At 42.9% G+C, this 14136-nt stretch overlaps 1 protein-coding gene across 3 annotated transcripts; it reads left to right on the top strand.

Moving 5' to 3' along the window:
• Nucleotides 1-5158: 5158 nt before the first annotated feature.
• Nucleotides 5159-11251, top strand: LOC308165487 (adenine nucleotide translocase lysine N-methyltransferase-like). 3 transcript variants are annotated; one of them, XM_080539637.1, is made up of 6 exons: nucleotides 5159-5225; nucleotides 5694-5876; nucleotides 6549-6653; nucleotides 8030-8170; nucleotides 9248-9298; nucleotides 10370-11251. In XM_080539637.1, the coding sequence occupies exons 2-6, from the start codon at nucleotides 5715-5717 to the stop codon at nucleotides 10553-10555; spliced, it is 645 nt and encodes a 214-aa protein (XP_080395763.1). In that variant the 5' UTR covers nucleotides 5159-5225; nucleotides 5694-5714; the 3' UTR covers nucleotides 10556-11251. The 3 variants fall into 3 exon arrangements, with proteins under 3 accessions (XP_080395763.1, XP_080395765.1, XP_080395764.1); XM_080539639.1 differs by having other exon boundaries at nucleotides 5165-5225; nucleotides 5713-5876; XM_080539638.1 differs by having other exon boundaries at nucleotides 5186-5225; nucleotides 5698-5876.
• Nucleotides 11252-14136: the final 2885 nt, after the last annotated feature.

Below are 14136 nucleotides of genomic sequence, written 5' to 3' on the forward strand. Positions count from 1 at the left end.
AACAGGACTCAGCCCCTTGGTCAGCAGCAGAAAGACCCTTGATCATCATCTTATATACAGTGCATTGCTCATAGATGGCTATCATGTTATACAGTACATACCAGGGTTTTTCCTGGGTCAGAATGAGGGCTTGGTGGTTGATCTTGTGCGTGCGCAGCGTGCCCACATTTCTTTTGAGGGACCCCCAATTGTTGTATTTGTATTGTAAATTGTAATTATTGTGAATTATTATTATTATTATTAATGTACCTGGTTATGTTACAGTAGAGAAACAAAAAACAGTTACCAAAACTGAGTATTTACTAGCTAAGATTGGCAAAAGATTGGCGTGGTGCAACCGAAATTAGTAAACAACTAGTTTGAAACTAGCTAGTAACAACTAGGGGTTTAGTAACTACTAAATGCCTGCATTTAGTAATGACTTACGCCAAATTGGTGCAACCCAGTCCAGTAGGCTACCAGATACGATGTTGTAATGTATGCACATATTTTGCTACCACGGTTGCCAGACGGAATTGACAATGTCCAGCCCAACCGGTCTAAAAGCTGCCGAATCCACCCGTCCAGTGTGACCAAAAGTAGCCCAATCTGGCAACACTGCTTGCTACGTTCTTGCAGCTCGCGTGAACACAGGTTCTTCCATCAGCGCTCCCCTGCCGCTTCGATTGCAGACTCAAGTTAACGCGCGTGCAGAAAGATGCCACGAAACTCATGTTCGGTAGCTTTCTTTCAAGGAATTTAAAAAATAAAAGTCCCGTAAAACAATTGTTAGTTCTCGCCGTGAGAAATAGAGGTGCGGCGTGAGAACTGGTTGAAATGCATGAGTCTCACGGCGATTGCGTGAGACTTGGCAGCTCTGCGAGTATTTCTGTATGAATTACAGGAACAAGCAGGAGAGAGTGGAGTCTCCTGCTCCCAGCTGTCTGTCTATGAAGAGTGACAGGTCTATGGACCACCCCGGAATTCAAAGGAGGAGTCTGTCCTCCTGATATAAGGTGAGCGAGTTGGTGAAGCAGCTTTGTCAGACTTCTATCACAATAAGAAGTCTTCACTAGGGGTGTGAACATGTGCCTGAGTACACAAGTACTCTTAGGTCTCATAATCGATACAAGGTGAAGTCCCTGGACAAGATGGCACCAGTTGACAAGATAGCACCAGTAGTATTCAGTGAATAAAAACACCTTCGTAGACAGACAGCTGGGAGCAGGACAAAACATTTCTTCTGTCCTGCTCCCAGCTGTATCACACTCTATATGTGCATGGATCAAGGACTTCCTGTCCGACCGCCCCCAGAGGGTGCGGGTGGGCTCCCACACCTCCTTGGCCCTCAGACTCAGCACTGGGTCCCCCCAGGGCTGCGTGCTAAGCCCCATCCTCTACAACCTCTACACCTACGACTTCACCCCCGTCCACCCCAGCAACTCCATCGTAAAGTTTGCAGACGACACCACCGTGGTGGGCTGCATCTCGGGGGGTGACGAGGCGGCGTACAGGGATGAGGTAGAGCAGCTGAGCAAGCTGTGCAAGGTTAACAACCTGCTGCTGAACAAGTCAAAGACCCAGGAAATCATCGTGGTATTCAGGAGGAAAAAGTCTGAGGTCCAGCCCCTGCTCATCGACGGAGAGAGCGTGGAGAGAGTCTCAGCCCTCCGATTCCTGGGGGTGCACATACAGGATGACCTGTCCTGGAAGAACAACACAGCAGCCACCATCAAGAAGGCACAACAGCGGCTCTACTTCCTGAGAGTCCTCAGGAAGGAACACAACAAGCAGGAGATACTGGTGGCCTTCTACCGCGGCGGAGTGGAGAGCATCCTCACCTACAGCATCTGCAACTGGTTCTCCAGCTGCACAACCGCGGAGAGAAATGCGCTACAGAGAGTCGTGAGAACAGCCCAGAAGATCACCGGCGCCCCCCTCCCCTCTCTGGAAGAGCTGTACAACACACGCTGTCTCAGGAAGGCCTCCAAGATCTCCAGAGACCCAACCCACCCTGGGTACGAACACTTTGCCCGGCTGCCCTCGAAAAGGCGGTACAGGACCATGGCCGCAAGGACAAACAGACTGAAGAACAGCTTCTACCCCAGGGCCATCCAGGCCCTGAACACAGCAAAGACCTAGGTTCTGGGCCCTGGACAGTCTGGACGGATTGATGGCAGCTGCTGGATTGAAAAAATCAGGTGTAGTGCTGAGGCACAAATATGTACATTTCAAGCCTGCAAACTGCGACACTTTAAATGAATGTGCAATAACACTATGTGCAATATGACAACCCTAGTCGTCTATCTGTACAGTATAGTATAGTGGATAGTGTACATAGCCTTTATTTATGTAAACCAGCTCCTTTCCCTTCTTGTTTTTTTCTTCTTTCCTAGCACCAGGGGAGCCACCCCTCCTAAATTTCGTTGTTTGGTACCTGTACTATAGCAATGACAATAAAGACCATTCATTCAGTATTCGTGAGTATCTCACCGGACCACCCTCCTTGCTTTAGAAGCGAGAAAGAGGTTGCTTGTTTTGAATGACGACAGACGCTGTGTGTACGCTTTATATTCATAGCTTTCAGTCACGTGGTTTCTTCCCTAGCAACCACCAACCTGACGGGCAAAAAGTATCATAGCAACATCGCTCAACATGGCTGCCTACTATTTAGACCACCTCACTCATGAAGAACTATCAAGATACACGACGGTGATAGGAGTGGAGCATTGACACCATTCAAATAGTGTTGGATTCCCTGTCTTCTACTCTATCCGGACACGTTGGAATTATTTTCCTAACCCCCGGAGAATCAAAGTTATTGACCTGCAAAGGGTGCCTCCTTGACCGGCTTTTCCCGTGAATAACACCGGTTATGGAGGTGGTACAAACATAAGACTATTATTGCTAAATTCACCATCAGTATGCGGTCATTTTGAGCCCTAAACCACCGCACTGACACCCCGAGAAGATATACTTTTAATATGAAACTCGATCAACCGGGCGTTCACCGGCTGCTGGACGAAACTCCCAACTCCCGCTGTCAGCGAGGCGAGGGAATATTTATATCCGGGAATTCGCTCCTTGCTGTGTCCACGGTGATAGGAGTGGAGGATCGACTCCATTCAAATAGTGTTGGATTCCCTGTCTTCTACTCTATCCGGACACATTGGAATTATTTTCCTAACCCCCGGAGAATCAAAGTTATTGACCTGCAAAGGGTGCCTCCTTGACCGGCTTTTCCCGTGAATAACACCGGTTATGGAGGTGGTACAAACATAAGACTATTATTGCTAAATTCACCATCAGTATACGGTCATTTTGAGCCCTTAACCACCGCGCTGACACCCCGAGAAGATATACTTTTAATATGAAACTCGATCAACCGGGCGTTCACCGGCTGCTGGACGAAACTCCCAACTCCCGCTGTCAGCGAGGCGAGGGAATATTTATATCCGGGAATTCGCTCCTTGCTGTGTCCACGGTGATAGGAGTGGAGGATCGACTCCATTCAAATAGTGTTGGATTCCCTGTCTTCTACTCTATCCGGACACGTTGGAATTATTTTCCTAACCCACGGGAAATCAAAGTTATTAACCCGCAAAAAGTGGGTTTTGCCCGTGGGTTTTGCCCGCAAAAAGTGCCTTTTGCCCGTCAGGTGGGCGTTTCCACTATGCTGTGACGTCACGTGAAATCTATGAATAGGCGGAGGGTCCCGTCCCTCGTGACACAAGCGTCGCCTGGGCCAGCCAATGGGCTGGCGCAGTGTAATTCAGTTTCTGATGAGGTCACGCAGGGGGCGTTCCCATAGTGAGATACTCACGAATACTACTCAGAGAACGGGGTTATGTAAATAACCTAAAGCTATGTAGCTACTAGGGTGTGTGTGTCAGGGGAGAATAGAGCTAATCTGATGTTATCCATGCATGTGGAACGTTTATGTTCCATGGAAACTAAACGTACGGCGCACTCAGTGGACGGACTCGTTTCTCCGGTCATTTAAAACGGTGCAAGGTTGTAGTTATCTGAGCTGCATCTAGCTCCGTTATGACTTCCGTTTTTGCGACTTCAAAATAAAACGTTCTCTCTTTGCAACCCTAACCCTATACAGTAAACGTCCAGCACGAATGATGTAGCTCTCCTCCATACAAGGAGGGTGATGGAGAAACCTGTGAATAAAGCAGGACATTTATTCATAAACGTTTTACTATGACATTCTGGTTGTCTGTGTTTTATACTACTGTACCTGAAGTTACAGGAATCTGGACTGCGTATTTGATTCATTATCAGTCATGCTTCTTACACCTTTGCATTGATTTCTCAAAATATGATTCCCAAATGTGTTAGGTTACATGCCTTTGTATGCCTTTATTATAATGTGTTTCATGACGTCACCTCGAAACTCCTAAACAATCTCTATAGCGCATCTAAGGCACATCTTTCACCGTTTTTTTTGTCAAAATTGTGCTAATTAGTGTAATTTCATGACCCATTATTCACCCAAGTTTCATAAAAATTGTCCTAATAGTGTCTGAGAAGAAGCATACGAACTGACCGAGACTGAATTATCGTCCTCGCTCTGGTTTTATCGGTGGGGCACAATTACTGAACATAAAGTAGGTAGGCTATATAGAATTTTGCAAATGTTTTTTATGATCTTTACAATATTACATATTGGTGTACACATAATAATATGAATAATCATAATAATAATAATTATTATTATTGTTAATTATTTCTAAGCATGCATATTATATTTGTATAAACTGAACTGTACAGAAATGTTTTTCAATAATTTCAACTAATCTCTCATGCTCTGCTACTCTGATTTTGATGGCATTCATATTCTAGAGGTGTGGCCTAATAGAGGGGTACTAGAGATGAGTTGGAATTATTGAAAGATATATCCGTGCAGTCCATTATTCTGGACTCTGGAGCAATACTATTTCATCAGGGCAATTAAGATATTAGAAAAATTACAAACCCTTCTGGGGCAATACTATGCCGAATATTATACGCAATATATATTTAATATATATAGTAGTTCAGATAATTAGCATATTGTTTGTGGTTCCTTGATCCCTATTTACCATTTACCAAGCAAGTTTAATTTGGGCACTCTTATTTTGAAGACATCTGATTTACAGATATTAACCGGAAGTAGGTAGGCGGAGTTCCACTTTTGAAAGCTCAGAGAGCACAGCTAACTCATTTGCCGCACAGCGGATCATTCTCTTTGCTTGACGGTGAGTTATGTTTATTAGCGACTCATGTTACGTGTGGTATAAGGGAACGCAGTGGGTTTTTAGAGCAGTAACTACCTACTCGGGGGATAGTTTCGTAGCTCTACGGCTGTAACCACTAATAAGCTGCCAAACCAAAAGGTCTATCATATCAAAACATAATCTAGGGATGTATAGGAATAACAAAATCACATCTAGAATTTGCCCAGAATTCGGTAATGAAAAATGGTTTGGCCCAAGGACTACTGCCCCATTTTCTCTGTCTGAAAGCCAAGACGCAGCTGAAGCTGCAATGTGTTAATAGTTGAACTGTCAATCAATCGGATGTCAACAAGTGCAGGCTGGGCAAATTGTCTGGAGTAAAACAGTCAAACTGTGATGAGTTGTGAAGCCTGTCCAAGTACAGTGGTGTTGGGTAATCCAGCCAAAGAAAGATGTTTCAATTGAAACTGTTGCAATTTCCCCCGCAAGATAGTGTTCTGGTTTACAGTGATGGATCAGGACAGTCCAGATGAGATCCTTGCAGAGTTCAAGGAGAGACGTCTGGGCGCTTGGGGCCTTGTCCAGATCACTGCTGGTACAGGGCTCGCTGTCTATGCCATGTGGGTGGGAGTGCTCATGCCAGGGTTCCGAAGAGTCCCTCTGAGATTACAGGTAAAAGTTAATTTAGGCTATGGTTGAATGAGAAGGTTCTGGGGTCTATGGTTGAATGAGAGGGTTCTGGGGTCAATGTTTCAAAGCATATCCAGATAGAAAACATCCTGCTTTTGGATTCTGTTTCCCTTTTAGATTCTGTCATAAGGCCAATGCACACAGCGTGCGATTTTGTCGCACAACAACATTCGATTCTCAATTCACACCACCGAAGTGTGTGGGTGTGAATGGAGAATCGAATGTTGTCGTGCGACAATATCGCATAGCACACCGTGTGCATTGGGCTATAGGCTATTTTTAGCTAATGGGGTATGTGCCTCTAGTAAAACCCCATTTAGGCCTACACCTTGAATTAACATGCATAAGTTGTGATTGGATGGATGACCATGTCTGGTCAGCTCGCATTTGCACCTTGAATTAAAATAGGCTACACCATTTATCTTGACTTCCTGGCTGCATTGTGATAGGACTTTGATGTAGAGTATTCTTTTTGCTATCCAGGGTCAGATCTATCTGGCTGATTGAGTCGTATAGGGGAAATCAGCCAGCTCGATCTGATCCTGGATAGCAAAGAAGAATCAGGATCATTCTGATCCAGATTAAAAGACATTCTAAAAAAACTGTCCCCATATGACTGATGGTAGCTACAGTGAATTGTCTAATTCCATGCAGGTGCCTTATCTGCCCGCCAGCAAGGCCCAGGTACAGAATGTGATGAAGCTGCTGAAAGGCCGACAGGGAACCCTTGTGGACTTGGGCTCCGGAGACGGCAGGATTGTAAGTGTGTATCAGTCTTGACCAAAACTGTTATTTTAAATGGTTTCAAATATCAGTAAAAGTGCCTGATTCAACCTCACCCATCATAAAGGAACCAATGCAGTGTTTCCTCCAGGAATTTTTACAATGGTGGCGGGTAGCGTTGACCGCGCGCTCGCGATTTTTTCCGCGTGCACGCGCATGAAACGCGCACGCGCGCTCAAAACAACGACGTAATTTCAGCCAAAACTCGAGGATGGCCAAAAAAAATAAAATGTTTTCCCGTACTTCTCCCGTGTGTCTCTTATTGTCTGTGTCTGCATGTTTTTCCAGCATGTAATTCCGTTGTCAATAAAAAATTCGTCTCCCCTTCTTTTCATTATCATTATGGAGGCTTTATGGTTGTTGTAACTATTATGGGAAGCGGTTGACACAGTAGCCGCTTTTCGTGTACGCTGCAGTGGATCCCTTCACAACGCAGAAGAAAGAGGAGAGAGAAAACATTGTCAATGTGCAGGGAAGAATCATGTATCAGCAGGGTTCAACAGTAACGCTTGCCTGGGGCAAGTAAAAAAATTCGCCGGGTTTGTTTGCGCGAGCCCGAAGACGCTGCTGGATTCTGGATCTGTTTACCTGTGTGCAGGAAGAAAAACAGACGGAGCAGGCGCCAGACCAGACTAGATGATTGTGGAGTGAAGAGATTATTAAAGCGTACGCGATGCGACGGGTGATCGACAAGCACGTACACTTTCATAATATCTTCACTCCACGATCATCTAGTCTGGTCTGGCGCCTGCTCAGTGTTCTTCCTGCACACCGATGCACAGATCCAGGATCCAGCACCGTCGTCGCGCATATTGTAACATTTGAAGTAGTTTGTAGACTACACGCAGCCTAGATGTATTCGACCAATCACAAAACAGTTTTGCAAGCGCGTCGCTTCGCGCTTGTGGGTGTGTCTAGCGATGTGAAGGTCTGAAAAGCGGCCTACATTTTTTTTTTTTTTTTTGAGAAATCTGAATGGTGGCGGAGGAAATTCCATCGTGGCGGCCCGCCACGATGAAATGCATGTAGAGGAAACACTGCAATGGAATAATCGCCGAAGTGCAAAGCAAACCTAGCTTTCTGTTAAAAAAAATATGAATAATATGTATTTTGCACAAGTCTAGAGTCCATGCTTGTGTTCCCACATGCACCGATCCCTGTAAATCTGCACGTATTCATTATGCGGAAGCTCTCACGGGACGTATATAAAATCCAATGTTATTTGTCACATACATTGCATACAGCCGTAATTACAGATTTACTTACAGATAGGCTTTGGGATCTTGCTCCTTGCTCAGCGACAGTCGACAACACAACAAAACACATGTTGTGTGTGTTCTGTTTCTGTTCAGGTGCTGGAGGCACACCTCCAGGGCTTCAGTCCCACGGTGGGATATGAACTCAACCCATGGCTGGTTCGTCTGGCGTACTTCCGGGCGTGGAGAGCAGGACATCATGGAAAAGTGACTTATCTGAGGGAAGACCTCTGGAAGGTGACACACCCAGAGACCTCTGTTAAATACATCATCTGGGATTTCCTGTTCTGTCGTCACGGCAGCTGGTGAACGGGGGAACAAGTCGGCAACCAACCAAATTCTGAAAAACTCACTGAATCCATTGCATTGCCATATTTTTGGCTTGACTAGCGAGTGTGTCATTGATTTTCAACAATGTTGCAGTAAAACAATGTGTTTTGAATCAATTCTCTTTTAAAGGTGATTTGAAATAAATTAAGTCACCACCCACAAATGAGCTTAAATGTTCCTGTCCAATTAAGATTTTTTTCCAGAGAAGTCCGAACATCGGTTGCCGACTTGTTCCCCCTTTCACCAGCTTTATCAGAAATGGTCATATCAATTCACGATACAAAGTGCCCTGTGTAAGTAATACATGGTAAATGGACCGACTTATACAGCGCTCATTGAGAGCAATTTGGGATTCAGTGCCTTGCCTAGGCTTGTAACAATTATGAAATAATTGTCTAATGGCAATTTAATTGTGTAATGGCAATTACATTTCTAAAATGGCAATCTTGACTGTGCTCCAACACGCTAGCTAGCTAGCTGGCTAACAACAAAGAACATGGTGTTAGCTAGATTTACATCACAACATGCTGATAGAACATGAACATGCCAGTATTTCCCAGTATTTCAGCCCACTAAAAGTAATGGGACAATTGACTGGATAGGTGTTAGTCAGGTGTGTTACTTCACATCATCTGAATAGTAAAACCAACAAAAAATACCCTTAAATAAAAGCTGACAGTCTGTTCCTTAACCTCATAGTAATTGTTTGATTTTAAATCCAAAATGTTGGAGTATAGAGCCGAAAGAAGAAGAAAAGAAAATGCTTCACTGTCCAATTACTTGCTGTTAATGCAGTTTCCCCAGTTTGACCCTGCAATGTACCATAGATTTATTTTTGCTGAGGGTGCACATTTATTTTCCGTTTCAACTAGTTACAACATGCAAACAAGATGCAAACAAGTACTTTTTAGTTTGCACTAGTTTTTACTATTGAGGCAGTTTTGCGTATGTTGCAAATAACATGTATATTGTGTGTCATTGCAGGTCAACTTGACCAGTTGTAAGAATGTCACAGTGTTTTTAGCACCAAGTGTGGTAAGTAATTCTCATACAATGCCCAGTGCTGATACTGAGCTTAAGGCCCAATCTCATTTCACCCCTTGGCCCTCCATTTTAGCTCTACCCCTCCGTTTTGCGCGTTCATGTGTATGGTAGGGTTGTCACAATTCTTGTTTTCATGTAACGGTAGGGCCACATATATCCAAATGGAGGTTTTTAAGGACCAGACTCCGAACGTAGACAGTGTTATGAAATCCCAGAATGCTTTGTGAATCATCAATAGTGGAAGGAGCAAAATAAGAGGAAAGAGGAAGCAGGAAACCACAAATGTAATTATTTTCTTCGTTAATAAAGATTTTTTTAAAAACATTGTATTAATTTCAGTGTATTATAGACCTTTACTGTAAGCGGGTTTTTTTTTAAAAATCTTGCAGATGTCTCTAGCTATCTATCTAACATTACAACGTTTTAAGGCTGATTTGTGCATGATAGTCCTGCATTTTGACATGTTTCCATGTCGCATTTCCCCCCTTTGATGGCATATGACGCCCGAAATTTAACTTAAGTTCAGCCGCAAAGTTGTTGCACTTGTTACCGCTCCTCTAATATCAGTGCAGACTGGCAGGGAAGGAGCACGGGTTGCTAGCCTACAGAGCACAGCTATTCTGTCATGAACTTGCCTGGTGATGAAGCATAGTTCTTTTTTATTTGATGAGTTGTTTGATCGATTGATAGCATGAAACTTGTTCAAGTTGTGAACAAATCCCAATCATCCATGCTTTTCTATGCTGCTACTGATGACGTATCAGGGTCTTGAAGGGTTATCCCGTTTCATAGGGGAACATTTTCAACCATTACCCCTTGTGACTCTGTTCCGAGGGGCAAGGCGAAAAGCGAGTGGCATTCCAAAACGAGGAGTAGGGGTAAAAAAGCAAAAAGGGAAATCGGATAGGGCCTTAGTGGTCAAGCTCTTTGCTCAGTAAGTTGTGCCACTGGTGTCTGTATTTAGGGTTCAATTCCTGCATCATTTGCATATTACCTTACTGTCTTGACAAAAGCATCTTGTGCTCACATGGCTTCTGATTTGCCTTTCTATGGTTGTTCTAGCTGTCTTTACTTCAGAAGAAGTTAGAGGCCGAGCTTCCAGATGATGCCATGGTCGTTGCTGGTCGGTTTCCCTTCCGCGATTGGACTCCATGCAGGACTGAAGGAGCAGGTGTGGACCGAGCCTGGGCCTACAGCATGCAGGCTCAAAGAACGCCAACAGGAGTGGCGCCTGATGCAAGCAGCTGACTGTAGCTCATACATCGATTTCTTTTCTCAGGAAGGATGAGCAAGAGAGGGATGAGGTCACCTGTGCACGTCTGCCTTTTAATGACAATATCGATGTTGATATTTTCTAATGAAAATAACCAACAATAATTTAACTGGACTCTACCACACATGGTTATTTGTTCACAGGTTCATGATATTCCATTATTGTATAGTGATTAATCAATATCTGGATTAAATTAGGTGGTCAAGGTGGAGCCACATCCAGTTGTATTTGGTCAAAAGTGTTTTTGTGAATAATGTGTAAACTGTGGGCACTTGGACTTGGCTTACCATTCTACTGTAATTCAATGAAGGATTTCATGGCATATTTCACATTTATATCTGAAAATCATACTTAAAAAACAATTGGTTAGTTAGTGTTTAAAGTTTGGGATAAGCATCTAGTATTCACAACTTCCAAGAGCCCAGATTATGCAAAACTCTAGACTAGACATTTGGGTCTCTGATGACCCTACTAACACAGAAACGGTGAAATGAAGCAATTTGTTCAGTTTTTTTGTATATTTCACATATTTTGTGTATGCGATTCACAAGCCATTCAGATTTGCCTCGGCCTTACTGCTTTAATGGCAAAGGGAGGTTGTACAAAGTATTAAATGCCAATAATTGTGGCACACATGGTTTTTGTTTTTTTCTCTGAATAAATGTACTTCAATTAAAGGTTGGAGTTTTTTTTGTTTTTTTCACTGTGACATTAAGCTAATTCATCAAAAGGTGATTTTTGTAATAACCATTTTTACTCATCTTTGCCAATAATTGTGGAGGGCACTATGTGCCTAGGAACAGTTCCACAGGTTTGGTGGTATAACCTTCAAAGTATCAAGAGAAGATTATAAATGAAAAGTGAAAACATTTAAATAAAACAGTTGTTTTTCTACCAACTCAAGTTACACAAGTCTGGACATTTAAAAGCTGATTTGAAGTTAATATGTTAAGCAGTTTAGGCTGTGCATGCGGCAGTATAGGTATCGGAGAGATGAGAGAAGGTTGGAGACATACAGTGGGGGAAATTACAACAAAGCTGTCATTACAAACAAAGGCTTCTCCACTAAGTATTGAATTAATTTCAGTTAATGTGTTCAATATTTGTTTCCTGTTTCATTCCACTTAATTAGACATAACTCTATTTACATATGGATTTACATGTTTAGATTTTTTGTCTGAATTGTTTGAGTTAATACCAAAGTCTGGTGCAGATTTCACTTGAATAGGCTCATCGGAAATACATTTACTGGACAAAATGTTGATGTGTTCAATACTTATTTCCCCCTTTGTACACCTCGTTCCAAATTATAATGCAAATGATATTTTTCTCAGATTTTCCTAAATAGTCGATGCAAATGACAATCAGTATAATTTTCAAGTCATCAACCGTTAGAGTATAATTCAAATTGTATTGAACAAACCTCCCAATGATAACAGTATTTTTTTTTTAAATAAAAAACTCAAAATGCACTGTTCCAAATTATTATGCACAACAGAGTTTCAAAACATTTTATAGGTTGTAAAGAACTAAAAATGGTAATTTGATGAATTTAGGGTTAGGAGGTCATATTAGGAGGTCATATTTACTGAAATCAAAAGCTATTTCAAACAAAAACATCTTAACAGGTCAAGTTACATGTTAACATAGGACCCCTTCTTTGATATCACCTTCACAATTCTTGCATCCATTGAACTTGTGAGTTTTTGGACAGTTTCTGCTTGAATTTCTTTGCGGGATGCCAGAATAGCCTCCCAGAGCTGCTGTTTTGATGTGAACTGCCTCCCATCCTCATATATATTTTGCTTGAGGATGCTCCAAAGGTTCTCAATAGGGTTGAGGTCAGGGGAAGATGGGGGCCACACCATGAGTTTCTCTCCTTTTATGCCTATAGCAGCCAATGACACAGAGGTATTCTTTGCCAATAAAGTTGAATCTCCTGTCTTTTGATAATTTTGTTCACCTTGCAACCTCCTGTCTACTGTACAAAATGACTCACAATCTTGCCCCTCTACCATTGACAGAGTTTGTATCACTGTGCTCTGAAAACATCAGGCAGACAAGAGCATCTACTAGAGCAGGGGTCGGCAATAGGCGGCCCGTGGGCCATTGCTGGCCCATCACCAATAATATTTGGCCCAGCCAAATATTTAGAGGTTATAGATTGATTTAGAGGTTATAGACTGGTCGTTAGACTGTAAATTGTCAATCCCATCTGGCAACCCTGCTCTTGACGTCATTGCATCAACACCAGCTCCGTTTAACATAACACACCTATCCACTCAATCAGATATTTTCTTCACTTTTTTTATCCGTTTAGTGAAATCTCAGTTTATGTGAGTGAAAACGCTGTGTTCGTATGGTTGAGAGGACCAATTGTACACAAAAAAAATTGCGTTTAAAAAAAATTAAAGGTTATTTTGGTAAACTGGACACATTTTGGGAATATATATGGTTACTTTCTTGCCTGAAAACATATTAAAACTTTATAAAATGACATGTTAACACTTGTAAAACCAAAAGTACAGGTTTTAGCTAATGGAGGTTTAAAATGGAGGTTTAAATTCGCCGCTCCCGGCGAAATGCATTCTGGGAGGCAGTATGCATACTGTGTAAACACAAGCGTCGCCTGGGCCAGCCAATGGGCTGGCGCAGTGTAATTCAGTTTCTGATGAGGTCACGCAGGGGGCGTTCCCCATAGTGAGATACTCACGAATACTACTCAGAGAACCGGGGTTATGTAAATAACCTAAAGTTTCCCCTTGCTGTACAATTCTTTCAGCCAGAAACTGGGGTCACCAACAGAATGCTTGACTTCATAGAGAATGCAGATGAGTCAGCCGCTGGGATTATAGATTCCATACAAGAATCACTTGATAAATTTGGCTTATCATTAGATCAAGTGACAGCATATAGTGCAGACAATACTAATGTAAATTATGGAATCCACAACTCTGTCTTCACAAACCTGAAGAAAAAGCAAAAGGATCTGCTGCGAGGGAACTGTCATGCCCACATTATGCACAACACAGTGAAACATGCTCTGGACCAGCTCACTGTAGATGTCGAAAACATTGTGCTGAAGGTCTATGGGCACTTCTCCGTATCAGCCAAACGAAGAGAATCCCTCAAAGAGTTTTGTGAATTTTGTGATGTGGAATTCAGGGAGATTCTACGACATGTCACAACAAGGTGGCTCTCCCTCAATCCAGCCATCACCCGGCTTATGCAAACCTGGACTGCTCTCAAGTCTCAGCCTGGGGGATGAGTGTCCCAGACAGATCAGAGATTTGTTAAATCTCAGTGAAGACTCAACTGGGGAAGACCCTGACATTGTGGAGGTTTACCTCCTGTTCTGCAACAATATCCTCTCCCTCTTTGAGGAAGTTGTTAAGAAGATGGAAAGCAATTCAACCACCTGTGTTGAGTTATATTCCATCATGGATAACTTCAAGCAAAAACTCGCACAAAGACGAGACGACCATTTCTATGGCTACTTAACCAAAGTGAAGCTGCAGCGTCTCCTTCCACATGATGCAAACAAGGCATGGGCAGA

The sequence above is a fragment of the Nansenia antarctica genome, assembly GCF_963989245.1.
Source record: "Nansenia antarctica genome assembly, chromosome: 1".
In the NCBI taxonomy this organism is placed as follows: Eukaryota; Metazoa; Chordata; class Actinopteri; order Argentiniformes; family Microstomatidae; genus Nansenia; species Nansenia antarctica.

What these genes read in the sequence shown, in the direction of transcription:
- LOC308165487 (XM_080539637.1), top strand. Translation starts at nt 5,715, where the DNA reads ATGGATCAGGACAGTCCAGATGAGATCCTTGCAGAGTTCAAGGAGAGA. An exon ending in GCTCCGGAGACGGCAGGATT is followed by an intron (nt 6,654 to 8,029) that starts GTAAGTGTGTAT and finishes GTTTCTGTTCAG; the next exon opens with GTGCTGGAGGCACACCTCCA. An exon ending in TGTTTTTAGCACCAAGTGTG is followed by an intron (nt 9,299 to 10,369) that starts GTAAGTAATTCT and finishes TGGTTGTTCTAG; the next exon opens with CTGTCTTTACTTCAGAAGAA.